Source organism: Trichosurus vulpecula, chromosome 9 (assembly GCF_011100635.1).
Source record: "Trichosurus vulpecula isolate mTriVul1 chromosome 9, mTriVul1.pri, whole genome shotgun sequence".
Classification (NCBI taxonomy): domain Eukaryota; kingdom Metazoa; phylum Chordata; class Mammalia; order Diprotodontia; family Phalangeridae; genus Trichosurus; species Trichosurus vulpecula.
This window is the reverse complement of record NC_050581.1, coordinates 110,654,832-110,674,820: the sequence shown is the minus strand read 5'-3', so window position 1 is coordinate 110,674,820 and position 19,989 is coordinate 110,654,832. Positions and strand designations below refer to the sequence as shown.

Here is a 19,989-nt window from a genome sequence, read left to right as displayed (position 1 = left end):
GCTCTGGGATGGCAGGACCTGTCCGGAGGCCGAGGGGCCCAGAGCTTGGCAGAATAAGATCGTTTTTGGCCCTCTGACCTGCCCCACTCCACCTCGAGCCCCATCTCCCAGGAATGTCTCTGGCAGTGTTGCTCTGTTGGTGAAAGAAGGTTGGTGCAGTGCCTGACCGTGATGACTGGCAGCGTTCTCAGCATCTGCCCAGGGCCCCAGAGAACTGGCATCCAGTCTAGTGCTGGCTCCCTTGGGGATTCCAGGAAATCAAGGTGGGACCTACTTAGGAGTTATGGTCGTTTCCCAAAGCTCACCAGACCTCTCATGAACAGTGAATTTATAGGTGGGGTGGGGGTGGGGGAATGGTTGTGGTGAACATAGGAGGAATGTGTGACATACTCATGGAGTACACAGGTGTTTTACTGGAACATCAGCTTTTCCTGGGCCCCAGCATGCCCCTTCTATCCAGGGACGGGCAAAGTGGAGGCAGGTTACAGTGGGAGGAGGTATTACTTTACTCTCAATACAAGTGGAAACCTCAACTTGGTCCCCTGGAGTTGCTCTTCAGTTGCAAATGGGAGCACCAAGTGTCTTTTGGGGGAGGGGCTCCTTGTGTTTAATGTGTACCTGTCAGATGAGATTTCTACAGCACTATGAGCCTGGGTGGGAAGAACAGTTTATAAGGCAGGAAACCTAGGTTCAGGGCCCAGCTCTGCAGCTGCAGGAGTATCACCCAAGCAAGTAGCTTCCTGATCTCTATAAATAAAGAGGCTGGATCAGATTACCTCTAAAGCCCTTTGCAGTTCCAAAATTTATGAATCTAGTTTTAGAGGCTCTTCCAACTGCGGAATTAGGAAGGACCCAGGAGCTATAAGTGATAAAAAAAAATAACCATCAGTAATACTCTTTGAAGTGTCAATGACATTCATCTTTAATCAGTTGGTGTATAATCTTAAAAACGCTAAAAATTTACGCGGTCTAAGTACCACCTTGTGGTTCAGCTAGGGTCCATGTCAGGGTCTTCCAAGTCTGGCTCTGTTCGGCACAGGTCTTCCAGAGCTGTCTCTAAACCAGAAACAAAAGGATTAACTTGTGATTGGCTCAATTCAAAGCATCAGGTCAAGAACTGATGATTCCAGCCAGTTGTTCTGCCCCCTGCTGCAGTACCTCAGGGACTGCCCTGCCCACTGACCCTTCCATTCCCCTCCCCTTTCCAACACCCCTAGCATCTGGTCACATTTGGGCCCAGGCTTTGGTGTTGAGTCATAACAAGCTGTGAAGGCAGGCAGCAGATGTGAGTACCAGATAGCTGGCTCAGGAAATTGTAGACATGGATGAAAATTCCACAGGCCTCAGTGATTGGGCATGGAGAGGCTGGGCTGCTAAGCCACATTTTATGAAAGACAAATTGGAACCTGCAGGGCCACTGAGATAATAAGAGATCTTATCTTGGTTACTACTGGGGTGCACAGAAAGGCAGAGTGAGGTTCTTGTCCTAGAGGTCTCCCAGCTTTCTAGTCAGTGATATGGACAGTGTTTTCCTCCCTTTGGCCTCCCAAGGACCAAGAATCTCTCTCAGAAGTGGCCAGTACCCAGCTTCACTCTCACCTTCATAGTTTGTCCTGTCAGGGAGGCCTTGAAGGAGGGCTTGGATACCAGGAATCACCTGGTCATACTGGTGTAGAACATCCATGCAGTGCACATGGAATAGTGTGTCTCTCTGGGACAAACTGTGCAATAACAACAAGGTATCCCGGAGACACCGGACCATCTGCTTCCTCTGACCCTCCTGTACATGGCCTTCCAACCTTCGAATGGTCAGCCACTGTCTGTGTAACATTACTATGAGTGCTTTGACGACCTGGGAAACAAAATGAAGAACAGGGGTTAGTAGTATAGGATCATGGAGGACTTTTGTTTAGGGGTTGGTTTTGAAGGGGAAGAGAATGCTTCCCATAACTGATTTCATCTTAAATACTGTTTCAATGAATGAATCAATCAACAAGCATTTTTTAAGCACACACTATGTGCCATATGCCTGTGCTAGGTAAACAGAGACAAAAAAGGACCAATTCATACCTCAAAAAGCTTGTAGTCTATTGGAGATGACGTGTACACAGAAATACATGTGTGCATGCATATGTGCACTATTGTATATACACATGTGTATAAAATGGAGATACAGAATGTATACAAATATAAGGTAAGTTTTTGGTTTTTGAGGGGGAAAGGTTTCACGCAGAAGCTTGTGCTTGAGCAGTGTTTTAAAGGAAACAAGGAATTCTAAGAGGCAGAGGGGAGGAGGGAGCGCATCCCAGGAATGGGAATAACCAACACAAAGGCTAGAAACGGGAGATGGGAGTATCCTGAAAAGAACAGTACAAAGGGCAATGTGGCTGAACTGAAGAGTGCAGGATGAGGGCTAGTTTATGATAAAGCTGGAAAAGGATGCTGGAGTCAAGTTGTGAAGGTCTGAAATGCCCCACAGAGGAGTTTCCATTGGATCCTTGGAGCAATAAGGAGCCACTGGAGTTTACCGAGTAAGGCAAAGATAGTTAGAATGGTGCTTCTGTTTATGGATATGGCTCAACCAAGCTGCCTGGTCCAAGCTACAATGAATGGGCAAGTTCCTACCTCTAATGAAGTGGCCCTACTTAACCAAGATTCAGCGTTGAGGCCACAAAAGGGTAAAAATTTGAAAAGCTGTAAAGCCCCTTTCTCTCTATCAGTGGTTCTCAAACTTTTAGGTTTCAGGATCCTGTTACACTCTTAAGAATCGCTGATAACCCCTTCCCCCAAAAGATCTTTTGTTTATGTGAGTTAGAGTGGCCAATATTTACCATATTAGAATTGAAAACATTACAGTATTATCACGGAAATAGTTGTGACTTGGGGACCCCTTGGGCGCCCCGGCCCACACTTGGAGAACCACAGCTCCACAGGTATGTATGCACACATGTGTGGTGGAGGTCACTGCATGACTGCTTGTGGGAGGTCATGATGTTGACAGCACTATTCAGGAGATGACTGTGTAACTGCTGAGGGGTTTCCAGGGCTGCTGTGAAATGTAGCCAAACATGAGTTGTACTGTAAAGTAGAAGAAACCATTTTGGCCACATGGAGGAAGAAGGCTCAGATGGCCTCCTTCCTTCATAATGAACACTTGCCACTGGTTCAGTGGAAGATCTAGCATGCATTATTCTCCTTTCTAAGGAGGGCCAATGCTGTCAAGAGATTTGGTGCAGGGATAAGGGCTTAGGAAGGATGATGCCTGGGAAGATGAACAAAGTCTGGTTTTTGATTCTATGGTAAACAAGGGGCAGAACTGGCATACGCCATCCTCTTGCTCCCTGGCCACTTACCTCCAGGCTGCACTGGCAGTCAGATCCTATGATGGAGATAGGAGAGTCAGGGCTCTGCATGATCTTGGCCAGGAACCACACAGTCTAGGACAAGAGAGCACAAGGACGCAAGGTCCTACCACAAACTCTGCAGGCAGGAGCAGGCCCCTTCTAGAGTAACCAGGCTTCTTGGACTGCCCTCCACTGTGAGTCAGCTAACTCAGCGACTGCTTACCTGGACAAAGGGAGGTACTCCCTGAGTACTAGTAGGTACTCAGAAGTATAGCCAATCCAAGCAGAAAGGAATCCCACCTTTATTGTTTTTGGTTTTTTTTGGAGGGGGGAAGGCAGGGCAATTGGGGTTAAGTGACTTGCCCAAGGTCACACAGCTAGTAAGTGTGTCAAGTGTCTGAGGCCGGATGTGAACTCAGGTCCTCCTGACTCCAGGGCCGGTGCTCTACTCACTGTACCACACAGCTGCCTCTTGTTTGTATTTTTTTTTTTTGAGGGAACCCCACCTTTAGATACCCACCAAGGTAAAGACCATCACTAGCACTCAAAGCAGTCTGCTCTGCATTTGGGGACGTATATACAAATGGGCTCAGGTTGCTACTTCACTGCTTCATTCGAGTGTATCCTGTCTCCCAACCAAACTGTGACCTCTCTGACAGGGATCACTCCCCAACAATGCTTTAGAACAGGGCTGGGCACTTGTGGCTGAATAAATGAAAGCCTTCCTTCCCTAGGAACTCTTCAGCAAGTTCTTGAGTGGCTTCTGAAAAACCAACAAATCCTGCTGTTTACCTCTTGTTCCAGCTGAAACCACTGTGTCTCCACAGCTGCTTTATCTGGCCTTGAAGTGATGTACATATACAGCAAGAGGAGAAGACAGGTTTCTGAAAAAAAGTTTCCATTTCTTTCACTAAATAATCACCCCTTTGTTCCCCCCACCAGGCTCAGGGCAGTTACAAGTGAGGATTTCAGACAGTTCTGTAGATGAAATTTGGCATGTTGTGCACCCCTCCTTCCCTGCCAAGACAGGCAGCACTCATCCTGAGGGTAACAAACTCCCTAACCCTGCCTAGCCTCATCACTGAGGCTGGCTTTCAGGGCCTTCTTATGGCAGAATAGAGGAGGGAGAAAAGAGGGAAAGAATAAACATTTATATAACATCTACTATGTTCTAGGCACTGTGCTAAGCATTGTTTTACAAATATTTTCTCATTTAATCCTCACAACACCCCTACCAGAAAGAGCTATTATTGTCCCCATTTTTAGCTGAGGAAACTAATGCACACAGATGTTAAACAGAGACTTGCCCAGGGTCACACAGCCAGTAAATGTCTGAGGCTAGATCTGAACTTAGGTTTCCTGATTCTGGGTCCAGGGCTCTATACACTGCACTACCAACTTCGTGAGTACACAGTACCTTACTTCTGCCACAATAGCCCCTACATTTCCAGAAATGCATTTTTACCTGACTGGGAGCAGAGCTGGGGAGCTAACTTCTCATGGTCACCAAGTAGAGATAGAAGATGAACGGTCAGGAGGACAGCTGACAGATGGGCTGTTGAGGAAAGGCACCGGAGCAACCCATGGCTGCTCAGCACACACTGGAACCTGGAAAACACAAGACAATCAAGGATGCTGCACCAATCAAAACCTCTGTGCTAAAGGACATAGCATACATAGTCTTCTCACTAGAGAATAAAAGGGCAGCTGGATTCTCAGGATGTAGGCAGCTCAGGGCTTATTCTCCAGTAGGCTTCCAGCACCCAGGGAGGCAACTAGAGAGCAAATTAAATATTTCCATTCCCTCTGTGCTCTCCACTCCCCCAATGAGGGGGGATATGTTCCCTGATGCAAGGTGTGACACAAAGAGCCTTAGCATGAGATTTAGGAGTTTTTGTCCTACTTCTGTCACTACAACTCCTCTCTAGGCCTGTCTCCTTCTCTAAAAATAATGTTGGACTAGATGATCTCTAAGGTCTCTTGCAACTCTGACACTGTGGGTCAAAGTGAAATAAAGGACAAGCCAGACTAGCTGTGGAGATAAACAGAGACATGTAGCCTTAGCCATCCTGGGCCCCCTGATTTTTCCTCACGTGTACAAAACATTGTTAGCCTATGCCCTGGCCCACTTCCAGACCACAAGCATGTGAAAGGTGTGGACCTAACAACAGGTTGAGGCCTTTGTGGAACCATGTATAAGGTTTTTCTTCCTTGTAACAAGAGTAACATGAGTCTGCACCCTGGTTCATGCCCAAAGACAGCACACCAACTTCAGGATTACTGGTGTGGTATAGGTCACAGTGGTTTAAACAAGGCAAAGGGAGAACTCTGGATCATCCACTGAGCCCTGGTACCAAAGTAGCCACAGAGGGAGGGTTCCTTTGTTCTAAGTTATTAGGGGAGCCTGAAGATATAGCTCTGGTTTCCTACAGGCCTACAGGGAGCAAAGAGGATGAGTCCAAAGTGGGCTGCTGGAATTTAGCTGCTTGAATGAGGAAGGAAAGCACCTGTGAGGTAACAAAAGGACTCCAGCTCCACTCCAAGCACAAATCCCTGCCTCTGCATGGAAGGTAGAGTAGTAGTGGGCTTATTAGTATCCATGTGATCTAAGAACATGCACTGTATGTTTTAGTGTAGAGAATGTGGTATAATAGGATATTTCTTTAACATTAAGCAGTAATAATGTGGCAACTTACAAATGTTTTAGTGTCACAACTAGGGCATTTTAGGCTAATAGAAATCACAGGACAAAGCCCTTACAGTTTTGACTCTGACCTGAAATTTGCTATACTGAATATTGGTTACTACTTTAGATCTTTTTCTTGTAGATTTTGGAAAGTGGTTTTTAGACCTTCAATGAGATGTAAATCGGCTGTTAATCATTCAACTGTGTCCCAAAGAATATAAGTTAGAACAATTCCCTTTTATGTAACAGATCAGTTCATGTTTCTTGAAGTCTGGAGTTGCAGTGGGTCCTGTGAGACTGAACTAACCACTATTATACAGAAAAGAAACTATCAGTGATGGTACATTCTCATTGGCCTTTACTGAATTGTTGTTAAACTCAGGTGCCTCAGACTCATATGATCTCAAGATGCTACAGCTAACCCAAGGGATCACTAATCCAATCCCCTCATTTCATAGATAAGCCAACTCAAACCTAGTGATCCTGACATTTGCCAAAGGTCACACAGTAATCTGACCCATGACAAATCCAGATGGACAAAATAATATACTGTTTTAGTTGGATTCAACTGTATTAGAATGTTACACAAGAAGTAGTTCTGGAAAGGAAAATATTACAGAATCCCATCATAAAACAGTACCATGCCCAGAACGACAGACAGAACAAGGATCGGTAACTAGACACAGATTTCTGGTAGACTAGCTTAGGGATCAGCAACCTAACCACAAAATCTAGAGATAGACTCATATGCTATGATGGATGCAGGGTACAGAACATCGTTACTCTCTGTCAAGACACTGGAAATGGACATTTGTGTCTCAAATTGGATTTTCCCTCTAGAACTCTTTGTGTACTGTGGCATATATCCCCCGTATTACCTGTCATATAAAAGTAGAATTAAACAAAAGACATCCTCTTTCCCTTCTCCAAACCTAATCCACCTCTCTCACAGATAAGAGCATTCCCTATAAGGAAGTGTAATAGAACACTAGTCTTGAAGTTAGAAGAGCTAGGTCAGAGTCCAGATTCTACCACTTAATACCTGTGTGACCATGGGCACGTCACATGCCACTTTCCTTCTCTGAGGCTCAATTCTCTCATCTGCAAACAGGGTAACAATACTCATACTACGTACCTACTTCACAGGGCTTTTTAAAGGATCAAAGAAATGCCATAAGTGCTGTGTGACCACAACTTGTCTTCCAAAACTATATTTCATAACTAAGCAAGTATGGATTAAATTAAGGATGTAGAAGCAAACTACAACTGATAGCACATATTATTTGCAAAAGTTCAGGGGGAAAGCTGAAGAGCAAATTGATTCCTATCTGCTTTTTACCTGGGTAATAAATCAAATGCACAGTTTTCAGCTAATTTCACCAAAACTTTAAGGCACTGGTTCAGGATTCTAACTTGTAGGTGACCTGTTGAAGCAGAGGAGAAAGACAACAAGTGAAGGAGCATCTTCAACAATGGATGTTGGTTCTGGCTATTCATAGTCTCCTCTGGGGCGTCTGCCGGTTGTTCTTCCACCATAGGGTTTTCTGATGTCTTCTCAGGACTCCTTCTGCAAACAGGGTTCTTGTTCTCTCCTAAGGCAGGATCCTCTCCATCCGTGGCATCTCTTCTCCCTCCTACCGACAGTAATGTTTGAACAACAGCCCCACTGTAACACACCAGGTGCTGAAGAATGCTGAGTGCCACCACAGTGAACCCTTCCAGAGCTGACAAGGAATCCTCTGTGTTGGATTCTATGCTGGTGCTCCCTCGGGAGGAGCAGGCTGATGAGTCCCCAGAACTGTTCCTTTTTACTGTGGCCACAGCCTGCAGAGTCTGGCAGTAGAGGTCAATGTAATAGCTCACAAGGGGGAGAAGGTGCACAGCCCCTGGGAACTGGCAGAGCTGGGTGACATGAGAGGTCCTCCTGTTCCCCTCAGTGAGGTCTTCATCAGATGAACCTTCATCCCTGGCAATTAGGTTTAGTCCCGTGATGGCCAGGCTCTGTGCTTCTCTCAGCAATGAGGCAGAGAATGAGCCTTCTCGAGAACATGTGGTCTGGACGCTTGACATTCCTGATGAAGCACTAAGAAAAAGCACAAAAGAGGGCAGTCCATTGTGAGATTGAATATTAATGCTCTGTAAAAAGCTGGCACTTGATAAGTGTTTGTTCTATGGTAGTGTATGACACTGCACTGCATCATGATCCCAACCTGGGAGGAGGCAGTGTGTGCTGCAAGCAGGCTGAACCATAGCCAAGAGGCCCCAAGCACTTTTCTCTGACAAATTTTTCATAGCCACCCACCCAGAAAACACATGGGCCAGTAAGGATAGGGCCAGCTCTAGCTGCCCAGAAAGAATCTTTTTTCTTGAGAAGAATTGCTCAGAAGCTGTACACTTACCTGCCCAATCTTGGAGGCTGGAAAAAGCCAGCAGGGGCTTCAGGATGACTGCTCAGAAGATGACAGAGACCTAGGGATACCCCTGGGGTCAAAGGCTGCTTCAGAAGCAAGTTTATCAAAACAGAACCTGCAGGAGATAAAGTAGGTTGAATTGATCTCAATGTGAAGCTTTTTCTAGGGCATCCAAAGGAAACTTTGAAGTTCACTTGAGATACCCCACAACCTCGTGAGCCAAGCCCACACTGAAAACCCTTGTGTTTCTTGTATGTTAGATGTTTGAGGTTCCTGTACATGCTTGCGTGGGAAAATTTAACAAAAAATGCCTCTGCTCTTGCTGTTCATTTCCATTTTATAGTCTGTTTAAAGGACTGATCGATGTTTGGCTTAGGTGACCCATCATCACTCCCTATTGATCCTCAGATTCCAGGCAAGTTGGAGAAGGAAGAAAATCCTGTTGTGAGCTGCCTTTCCTCCCCACCAACCTTTCCCCTCCTTCACCAAATGGGAATTGTCCCTTTGCACATCACATCCTGGAGTTTTCTGTGGGGCTGCCTGAACACCCTGAGAAAGAGATGCCTTAAGAAAAGCAGCCTCAGCTGTGGTATCCAGTGTCTGGGACTATTAACTTCAGTACCTTGAGTGTTTGGTCGCTGAATACAACTGGAAGTAAGATTTCTTTGTGTCTCCTCCTGTTTTACAGGTTCATTTCCCAAATTATGGGTTTTATTGTCTGAAACAAGAAGCACAAGTTATAAGCTGTGTACAAAAGACATGACAGCCCAGAAACTCTTGGCTCAATGTACATGTGATGACTGCCTTGCAGAAAGGCAGTCAGTAACTTAATCAATCAGTCCCATTAAACTCTGGACTTCTCACTGTAGGCAAATCTAAAGCAAGAATGAAACAAGAACTAAGCCTCCCAGAAAAGCTTTAGTATCTTCAGCTCCAGAATTAAAAAAAGAAAATGCACTGCATGTAAGGAAGAAGAAAATACAATTTGTCTTTTCTTTTTTTTGCAGGGGGGAAGGCAGGGCAATTGGGGTTAAGTGACTTGCTCAAGGTCACCCAGCTAGTAAATGTGTCAAGTGTCTGAGGCTAGATTTGAACTCAGGTACTCCTGACTCCAGGGCCGGTGTTCTACTCACTGTGCCACCTAGCTGCCCCAATTTGTCTTTTCTTAACTGAACTGCAGATAAACACTAAATTGCAGCTAAATGCTTTTTGTGAGTTAGGTGCCAAAAGTATGAGGAGGACACAGGAAGCTTTTCAGAGTTAAAGATATTGTAGAGAAGGAAAATGAAGATTCTATATCATAGCTAAGTTAAGAGAATGGAAAGAAAGACATTTTAAAATGTAAATTTCATTTAATCCACAGTTCTTTATCTCCTGGTCACAAAGAGTTGGTAGGCAGCAGCCTAGATGGTACTCTCAAAATGAAACCCTACCACTGCCAGTTTGTTTCTGCAGACGAGCAGAGCAGCATCCCTTCAAATCTCGACTGAGCGAATGAAAACATAAAGGTGGCTTTTGTGGACCAGAACAAAGGTGCTGCATACTTCCCCTTTCCCTTACAGGCCATGGCCAATGAGTCACCAAGTCCTGTTCACGTTCCCTCTCACATCTTCTCCCATCTTTCCACTCCCACTGCCACCACCCAAAACAGCCCCTCATTACCACCTTCCTGGAATACTGTACTAGCCTGCTAATAGATCTTCCCACCTCTACTCTTCCTCCTCTAAATCCATCCTGTATACCAGTGCCAAACTAATCTTCCTTATGTACAGATCTGCTATTATTCCCTTATTCAAAACCCTTCAATAACTCCATAATGCTTAACAAAAAAAGTTCCAACACCTCAGCCTGGCATTCAAGGTCTTCCACAAGACACCTTTCTAATCTTATCTCTCTTCCATATAAGCTATAATTTTAACTGGATTTTTTCCTCACACATAGCTTATGATCTCTCATCTCCATGTCTTTGCTTACCCTGTTCTCCATTCCTGAAATGCTTCCCTCCCCGTCTCTTCTTCCAGTCTCTGTCTTTTGAAATCTTAGCCTTTCTTCAATGTCTAGTTCAAATGTCACCCACTTCTAGAAGCCTTCTTTAGATTCCCACTCCAAACCTGAAATTTTTCCTTCCTCTGACTTCATACAACATAATGTACCCTTCTATCCTTTTCATATACATTTTTGCACTAGTTATTTTACATTTATTGCAGAGTATTGCGTGTTTGTGTTGTAGCCTCCCATGAGGAATGCAGACTACATGAGGTTAAGTGAGCATATTTTTAAAATTTCTGTGTATTTCTTATGGAAGCTGGAACCTAGCAGACACTTAATAACTGGTTACTGAATGAAAGAAGGAATGAAAACCAATTGTGTTTCCACAATGTTTGGTGAGTGCCTACCCTCTCTGCAGGATAGAGCCAAAACACCGGGCTGTGTTGATAGATGACTGGGATGAGGAGGAGATGTGTTGGCACTGAAGGACTCCTTCGTAGGAAAAGATGATTTTCCCATTTGTGGAGAGCAAGCTTCTGTCTTTATAGCTCTGGAAGGGCTTTTCCTAGGACTGGAAAAAGTTAAATTTGATAATGATGATCCTATTGAAATCGGTTCAAACTACTAAGTAACAAAATTTTTCAAAAGTCATGCTAGAAAACTTCACGTCAAGATGTTTTTCTCCTTGCCAAGTTCAGTATAAGGTTTTGCCTATTATATCTGTCCCACTCGTCAACCAAAATTTTGCACTTGCAAAGTGTAAGACATTTCCTACTCACCTGCTAACGAAAGTAGACCAGGCCCTTCCAGTCAACTAAAAATATTAGCTACAAGTGTTACTTGGTTTCATAAAACCACCTCTTCTCTGTAGAGAAGCCATTACCTCTGCATTTAAGGACTGAGACAAGACTCAAGAAAAAGGAGGTAAACATAATGTGGAGAGGATTTGCACAGTGTCTGCTACCCTGAAACAATGGGGAAATTTAGCAAGTTTTTCTGCAAATCCCAATTTCTAGAAGGCCAAGAATAGTTTTGTTTTGTTTTCCCCTGCACTTCAGCTCCTAGGTCAGAAAACGAGGGATTATGACAACTCTTAAGGAACCAAGCAGATGTCTTATGGAAGGAGGGTTATGAACCTGCTGCAGAGACAAAGCCCTGAGCCTTTCAGCTTTCTCACTTGAACTACAAGCTGATAGAAACTGAGAAAGGCGCTTATACCATGCTCATTTGAGCAAACATATGTCCTTCAGGTACCAGTAAATCCAATGCCAGAAAAATACTTTTAGCAGCAATCTTCAAATTCTCAGGATGATAGAGTCCCATTTTTTCAGAATAAGTTCCTACTTTTTTCTGCACATAGGGCTAATTTAGAAAATAAGAGAGGAAGTGGTAAAATAGGCACTTATAACCAAAAGGAATGTAGGAGGTTGTCAGAAAGAAATGAGTACCAAAACAACAGATGAGAACAGATATTCTAAGTAGCTAGGTCTGGGTCTCCCTTGGCTTAGATTTGAATTTCTATTCTTTAATAAATGTTTAAGCAGTCAAAACATGTTTAGAGAACAAATCATTTTAGTTTAAGTAAATTTAATTTTGTGACATTATGCTTACTCAAAGTATGGTAAAACCTGAACACCTCTGAGGTGCTAGGCCCTTCCAGTGTGGAATCAAGGCTCCTGACTAGGAGTTATAACCCAGGCTGCTGAAATCTTCCCAAAGTCTGTCATTTGTAACAAAAAAGGACTATCAATGACATTCACTCAGGACTCTTCTGCTGACTTTTACTAAATAAGGCTAAAGGTGCCTTCTGTCTTTCTGCAGGACAGACTGTACCTGACATGGGAAATGGACAGGATGGTACCAGCTTTAGTGGCTTTTCCACTGTTCTGCAGTTTAGTCCTCAATTCATTCATCTCAGCATCTTTAAACTGAAGTTCTGACTGCAGCGACTGGAGCTAGAAGGCAAGAGACAGTCCATCCATTTAATAAATATTAACATCTATTAGGTACAATACAATATGTTTGGTGATGGGAACACAAAGACAAATGAAAACATGTTGTGGATGAGTGGGTCTAGACCATCTTTAATACTGACCTCAAGATTTCATATCTTGAACTAGAAAGGAAAACCAGTAGAAAACAATAAGAGGAATTTGCTGTAAGGCAGCTAACCACATCTAATGATCTCAAGTTCTAGCCTTGTTTCTGAATCTGGGCAAGGATTAATACATTACAGATCCCCTCATTTATTAAAAAAAAGTGATTTCCAAAGTCCCCTTGATATACATAGTCCAAATATCTAAAGTCTCCGCGCAGTGCATAGAGATATGGGTCCATTCTGTAGGCGACTTAAACGAAATGGATTAGCTCAACTATAATTGTAGGGGTTTGAAACTGTTGATAAAATCAAGAGTCTGTGTGTCACCTAAGTTCTACGCACAGAGGACAACCAAAACGTAGGAAATCATTCCATCAGGAAGCCTTCTGTGTTAACTTTACTGGTGTGAAGCCCCTTTCAGGAAGCCCTAGATCCTAAACAATGTGATTTTAACAGCAATCGGAAAAAGCCACAAGAGTGCAACCAGAGATTTAAAACTGAGTTTAACAGGGCACTGTCATGGAATGGAAACAATATTAGATTTGACCCAGGAGATCTGGGTTCTGACATTTATGATCATGGGCAAGTCTCTTAGCTTCCCCGAACCTCATCTGTAAGATGGACGTAATGATGGAGAAACGATAGACTCAAAATGCAGAATGAGACATATATATTTGGATTTGGTCAGTGAACAAATATGCTTTATTTGACTGCGTATTTGTTACAAAAGTTTATTTTGTTGTTATTTAATGGAGTGGGGAGGAGAGAAAGGAGGAGGAGAGGAAGGCAAAGGATGAGTACTTGTTAATTAATATAGCAGGAAAAAGAATGAACGTCGTTCTTCAATTTTTATGGATCAGTGTAATGTCCGGGAGTTTGTGGCCAATGTTTTTTCTGTAATGATGCCCTGGGCCTAATACAGCTTGTTTGTTAAATTCTCAAGGCTATTTTGGTGTTTGTATTTGTAATAAGATTTGTTGCATTAGTGCTAGTGAGTTTCTGGTGTATTATTTTGGCCCCTTGATCCTATTTTTCTAGGTATTCAGTAGGTGCTAAATTTTTGAAAACTGCAGTAATATGTTATACTGTTTGCACAGTTTCCTGGTAATACCTGAATCAACAACAAGCCTAAGCTTCTTTTTGTAACTTCTGTAGGCAACCATGTGACCCTGAGCTGCTATCACAAACGCCTGTGTCTCTATAAAGAAACATGGACGACTTGGCCATTTGTTTGAGGTTTCTTGGTCAGAATATTATTGTGTTCATGTGGATGATGCCTATGGAAGGCCTTTGGGATCTACTTGTGTGCTTACGTCATTTCATAGGCTCCATCTGGAGGTAAAATTTCATAGGCTCCATGTGGAGGTAAAGTAGTCTCAGTTTCATTCAACAAATCCAGTGTTGAATACCTATTTCTCATCAATGCAATTCAACAAACATTTATTAAGTGTCCACTATGTGCCTGGTACTGTGTTAAACCCTGGGGACACAATTTAGGAAAAGAAAGACAGTTCCTACCCTCAAGAAGCTTACAATCTAATTGGGAAAGACAATACACATTTGACCTTAGCTAATGCCCTTTCTCCTTAAATAAAATGAAGGAATTCTGGGAGGACCTTAAACAAAAGGGGCTGTTCTGATACAGAAAAGCTGACATCGGAAACAAAGGCAATAGACAGCAAATTACCTTTTTGGAGAATTCTTTTTCTTTGTCATTGAGGGCCTGAATTTTTTCCTGTTCAAGGAGGAAATGTGACCGTTTCTTTTCTTCTAGATTGGACTCTGTGTGATGCAATGAGTCTCGTAAGATTTTAATTTCTCCATTTTTAATGAGGATTTCCTCTTGCATTGCTTTCATCTGTAAATCCCAAATTAATCTTATGAGAAGATATCATCAGAGGAAAAGAGACATATATATACTTAAAAGCTATATGTAATTGTGATCTCAGGGTAAGAAGAAAAAGAAGTTATACATATAAAAGTACAACAAAATATATATGCTAGCACAAACTAAGGAGGCAACTAGATGGCTCAGTGGACAGAGTGCTGGGCTTGGGGTTGGAAAGACCTGAGTTCAAATCCAGCCCCAAACATTCACTAGCTGTGTGACCCTCAGCAAGTCCCTTAACTTCTATTTGCCTTAATCCACTGGAGAAGGAAATGGCAAACGACTCCATCATCTTTGCCAAGAAAACCTTAGGGGATCATGGAGAGTCAGACGTGACTGAACAACAGCACAAACTTAGGCAATACTTAGGGTGGGTGCCATGGACTGTGAAAATCCTGCTGGAATGGAAAGCTTTGAAGTCACTCAGAGAGCTCAGAAGACAGACACAAAAGGTCAGCGTTGATGGGTGGGATGGCAAGTAAGACTGTTCCACCTACTTTCTCTCTTAATCAAGACAAGGTTCTAAGCTGGCTTCACAGATGAGCCTGTGTCCATTTTCATCAGTCAAACCAAAAAAAGACAACATGCTGGAAAAGAGTGCTGGAATTGAAGCAAAAAGACTCAGGGTCTACTATATGCTCTCAAGCAAGTCATTTTACCTTTTAGAGTTTCAGTTCCCTCATTTGCAAAACAGTATTAAGAATCCTTCCATTACCTATTCTATAGGGTCTTTGTGAAGAAAGAATTTTGTAAACCTTAAGACCATATACAAATGTGAGCTACTATTATTACTGAATTGGCTTCACAGTAACAGGACAGGAAATAAATCAACAAGCATTTCTGTGTTTACTGTGTACTATGTTAAACACTGGGGATACAAAGAAATAGCAAAAACAGTTCCTCAAGGAATTTACATTCTACTGAGGAGACAGCATGTCCATATATAGGTATATCCAAAGTAGATACAAGGTACATCTAGAAAGGAGGCACTAACCCCAAAGAGGACCAGGAAAACCCTCCTGTAGAAGATGGCACTTGAAGTGAGTCTTAAAGAAAGCCAGGATTTTAAGGAATAAAGTGTGTAGAGAATACATTCTAGTCATGGGAGATAGTCAAGGCAAAGGAAGGGGGAGGGGAACAGTAAGCAGGCCAGTATGGCTGGACTGAAGAGTTAGGGGAATATGAAGACTAAAAATATAAGAAGGGGCCAGGTTGAGAAGAGCTTTACATGTTAAATGGAGGAGTATATATATTTGATCCTAAAGGCAAAAGAAGCCACTAGATTTTATTGAGTGGGGTTGGGGGTGAGGGAGCAAGGGGGAAAGTGAGTGGTCAAATCTGCACTTCTAAGGAGCAAAGAACATTCTGCATCACTTACCTTTTCCTTTAGTTTTTCATGTTGTGCTTTAAGTTTTTCAAATTCAGAAACATCTTTGGCTGGAATCTTTTCTCTGCTTTTCTCTGAAGGATTTTTACTTCTGGACAATCCATCTTGTTCAAGAAACTTAGGGATTCCTGCCAGTAAGAATTTACTTATATTATGTCTGAATCCAGATATGCTGAAAAGAATCATCTGTCACTATGAATAACCTGCAGGGAACCCTCAACTTAAGGAGACACTCAATTTACAAATGATCCCATATGTTAAGGACCCCTACCCCACATCCATTTTCCTGACAGAGATGGAGCTGGAGCTCCCACTTTGCTATCTCAAGGAGTCAGTGCCCTTGAAGCTCCAGCTCCAATAAAACCACATGGTGGTTTGATTTTACGGTACAATTAGTATTATATATTAGACTTTGGTGAGATGGCCTGGGTACCTAATCACCTCTCGAGTACCTGAGACAATGTTAAGAGGCAAGCTGTTGATTACTTGAAACACAAGCTTTTGAAATACAACCCATTCCCCAACTTGCAAACTGTCTGTGTGAGATGAGAGGGGTCAAGGTGAGGAATCCTGTAGAAACATGCTTAACTTTGTTCCTATTTTCCAGACTCTGATTTAAGAGTGTTTTCACATCAGAAAAAGGATGAATCATTTCAGCCTGTCCATTAATACTGCTATCACTGAAGCATATCTAGTCCCAGACAGAAAGTGAGGTAGAGTAGATGAGCAATCAGAGAGACCACGGGTCCAAATCCTGATACTGATGTACTTACTAGCTGTGTTACCATTGGCAAGTCACTTAAACACTCTGGACTTAGGTTTCTTCACCTGTAAAATGGGAATAATACCTGTAGTACCTACCTAACAGGGCTGCATAAGGACCAAATGATATGATGAATGTATGTAGCACCCTGAAAAGTTAAAAACCTATATAGAAATGAGCTATTATGAGTATTACTGATTTTCCATTTCCCCCAAGGTCACATTCCATGTACATACCAAAGGAATATTTTGCTGTGCCGTCATTTTTGGAGAGCTCGAAATGCCTCACACTTTGACTACAGCTTCTAGTGGCTGAGGGGGAAGACGACCTTGAGGCAGAATTTGCGTTCAGTAGGGCCTTACAGTCTAAATCTTGAGTCAAAGCTTGGGATGCAATGATATCAATTTCCTCCAGATCGTCTGCTGTAAATTCTTCATTGTATCCAAAGCAATCGTCTGTCTCCCTGAAATCAGTAGCATCAAAGCTCCTGGACCGTTTATTAGGTGGAGAAACCCCTGGAAGGTCCTCCCTGTTATCTCTGCCGTGGTGTGGGCGAAGGCCATGTAACTGCGCAGTGGTCCTCTTCTTGCCCCCCAGGAAGCGGTTCCCTGTGTTCCCTGCCATTATTGGTCTTCTGGGGAAATGGCTTGACACCCCGAAGATTCCTGGGTGGGAAGACGTGGGGCTGGCTGCACGAAAATGTGATATAAATGTGATGGGTTGCGATAAAGGAAGACATCTTTGATCATCTTAGGGCTTAGGAAAAAGAGGAGCCATCCTGCCTTCTGTCACATCTCAACAAGGATCACTCATTCTTCCTGTCATCCCCTACCCATGCCTTCCCCATCTCCTAGGGCATCCTTCCCTTCCCCCATCTCTCCCCCTCAGGTTCTTTTCTCACCCCTCCTATCCCCCCTCCCCCATCAGTCGTCGCATCCTCTCCCCCGACACCCCTTCCCACACCTGCCCTCTCCCCATCCCTCCTCCACCTGTAGTGTCCCCATCCCTCCTCCACCTGTAGTGTCCCCATCCCTCCCTCCCCGCCACTCCTCCCCTACCTCTCTCCGCATCCGGAGACACGAGACCGCTCTCGGACTCAAGCCGGGCCAGTCACCTCAGCTCCGCCGCCGCCGCCGCCACCATCCCTTGTCAATCATTGCGCACAACCGGCCTCCCAACCACACCGACCAATCCGGCCCCGGGCTCCGGGGGCGAGGTTGAGCTCCCGGCAGGCCCGGGGATCAATAGGCGGGCGCCTCCGATTGACGAAACCGCGGCGCCGGTGGCCGTCCTGAGCGCGCGATGATGACGTAAGAGGGTTGAGACGAGGAAGCAGCGTCGGGCCTGGCCTGAGGTGCCTAGGAGGAGGAAGCTTGGGAGCTATGGCAGTGAAAGCCGTGGCGGGAAGGATTGTGGGAAATAGCAGGGGTCGGGGGGAGGGGAGACGTCCTGAGGGAGAGGTGGGCGGTGCGGAGGCCAGCAGTGCCCTCGGGAGTCGGTGCCAATGCTGCTCTTTCCGGGTCCGTGAGCGTCTCCGGAGACCCAGCAGGAAGCGGCGGCGGGGGGCGGAGGACAGGGCTGGCCGTGCTCCTAGGGACGTCATCTCCCCCGGGGACTCCCAATCCGTACTCTGCTGGGTATTCTCTTCTGGATGCAGCCTCGTTCCCAAGCCGAGTACGGCGAGCAGCACTGCGGCCCGAGGGAGGGAAGGCCCCCGAGAGCAGGCCGGGTGCCTCGGGCCTCTGACCCCGGAGTGCCGGCGCTGGTTTCTTAACGTCGTCCATTCACTCTTTCATGGTTCCTTCTGGGGACGAGTGCGGGAGGGACAGCAGCGCGGACCGCGGTCCTCCGGGAAAACTTGTACTGTCTTGGGATGTCGTCTTCCCGAGGCAGTGTGGGGTAGGGAGGGGCCTCTTTTGGCCTCGGGTAAGAGTGAGAGCTCCAGTCGGGACTCCAGCTCAGTTACCTTAATCTACTTACATAACCTTCCAGTGCCCCCAGGGCGACTCTGAAAGGAACTGCGGGGCAGGGAGTTTTGCCCCCTTCCCCCGCGCTGTATACTGTAGATGAATTGACAAATTTTAACTTCCTCTCATCCCTCCTCCAAAAGTCAAATGCTGAATGTTCATCAGTGGTGCTTCCCTTGCATTTGTGGAACTTGTATTTAGTTGGGGATAAATGACTGACAATACAAAACAGTATGCCAAGATGTCTTATCTGTAGGTCTGTAAACTTTTTTTTTATGAAAAAACACTTTTTTTCCCAATTACATGTGAAAACATTTTAACATCTTTAAAAATATTGAGTTACAAATTCTCTCCCTTCTTTTCCGTACCTCTTCCTGAAACAGTAAGCAATTTGATACAGGTTATACGAGTGCAATCATGCAAAACATATTATTAGTCATGTTGTGAAAGAAGACATGGTCTGTGAACTTCTTTAAAAAAAAATTTAATTCCTGTCTTCTGTAAGAGATCTTTCCAGGTCTCTTCCCCGTCCCCCAATGCCTTCCTCCCTGAAATGACTGCCCATTCACTACCTTATGTTTATCTGGTATGCACATGGTTCTTGGCATATTCTCCCCATCAGAATGCAAGCTCTTGATGACAAGAACTAGTTTTCACTTAGCTGGAAGCCTGGCACATATTAAGCACTTAACAAATGCTTATCGACTTATGCATTTAAAATCTTTATTGAGAAAGGGTCCATCGGTTTCACCAGACTGCCAAAGGGGTCCATGACACCAAAAAATGCCAAGATCCCTTGCTGTAAACTCCAACAGCTCCCCATTACCTCCAGGATGAAATATACAATTTTTTTGCTTTTAAAGACGTTGGTACCTTTCCTTCCATTCTTCTTACATTCCAATGACATGGCCTCCTTGCAGTTAGTTCCTTTCACTCAGTACTCCATCTTCTGACTCCAGGGGATTTTCACTTGCCCTACCCATGTAACTGGAATTCACTGCCTCATCTCTTTTTCCTGGCTTCCCTTAAGTCTCTGATAAAGTTCCATGTTCTGCAAAATGTGTTTTCCAGCCCTAAGTGCTTTCCCCCCAATTTATCCTGTATCTTGTTTGCACATAGTTATTTACATATTGTTTCCCTCATTACACTATATGGCTTTTTGCCTTTCTTTGTATTCCTAGTGCTTAGCACAGTGCTGGGCTCTTCACAGTAGGCTCTTTCATAAATGCTTATTGATAGAATGACTGTCAAGGCCAAGATTTCTGGAAGTGAGTTCAGTTTAAAACACTGTAAAATGATCTCAGGACAAAATGCACTAAAACTTCAGCTACGCCTTCTTCCCAGAGTACCCTAGTTTCCTCTCTTCAGGATCTAGAGCAGGCCTGCACAACCTGTGGCCCTAAGGCCCGCTGCAGCACGGAACAAAGAATTTCAGGAGGCCTAAAAAAATGTAAAG

The 19,989-nt window shown here is 44.2% G+C and overlaps 1 protein-coding gene across 3 annotated transcripts; it reads right to left on the bottom strand.

Moving 5' to 3' along the window:
- Positions 1-394: 394 nt before the first annotated feature.
- LOC118831631 (ATR interacting protein) lies at positions 395-17,833 on the bottom strand. Of its 3 annotated transcripts, XM_036739032.1 has the most exons (15): positions 17,625-17,773; positions 16,803-17,255; positions 15,795-15,931; positions 14,216-14,386; positions 12,264-12,385; positions 10,838-11,001; positions 9,064-9,159; positions 8,430-8,556; positions 7,370-8,113; positions 4,810-4,952; positions 4,137-4,228; positions 3,354-3,437; positions 1,600-1,852; positions 981-1,056; positions 395-859 (listed from the first exon to the last, which is right to left on the bottom strand). In XM_036739032.1, the coding sequence occupies exons 2-14, from the start codon at positions 17,188-17,190 to the stop codon at positions 989-991; spliced, it is 2,589 nt and encodes an 862-aa protein (XP_036594927.1). In that variant the 5' UTR covers positions 17,191-17,255; positions 17,625-17,773; the 3' UTR covers positions 395-859; positions 981-988. The 3 variants fall into 3 exon arrangements, with proteins under 3 accessions (XP_036594927.1, XP_036594926.1, XP_036594928.1); XM_036739031.1 differs by lacking the exon at positions 395-859 and having other exon boundaries at positions 894-1,056; positions 17,625-17,833; XM_036739033.1 differs by lacking the exons at positions 395-859; positions 981-1,056; positions 1,600-1,852; positions 3,354-3,437 and adding an exon at positions 3,450-3,567 and having other exon boundaries at positions 17,625-17,716.
- Positions 17,834-19,989: the final 2,156 nt, after the last annotated feature.

Bases quoted from the DNA above. Each gene is read 5' to 3' on its own strand.
- LOC118831631 (XM_036739031.1), bottom strand. From the start codon at position 17,190: ATGGCAGGGAACACAGGGAACCGCTTCCTGGGGGGCAAGAAGAGGACC. The intron at 12,386-14,215 runs GTAATTTGCTGT...CTTGCCTTCTAG, and splicing joins AAAAAGAATTCTCCAAAAAG to CTCCAGTCGCTGCAGTCAGA. The intron at 1,853-3,353 runs GTAAGTGGCCAG...TTTGTTTCCCAG, and splicing joins ACTGCCAGTGCAGCCTGGAG to GTCGTCAAAGCACTCATAGT.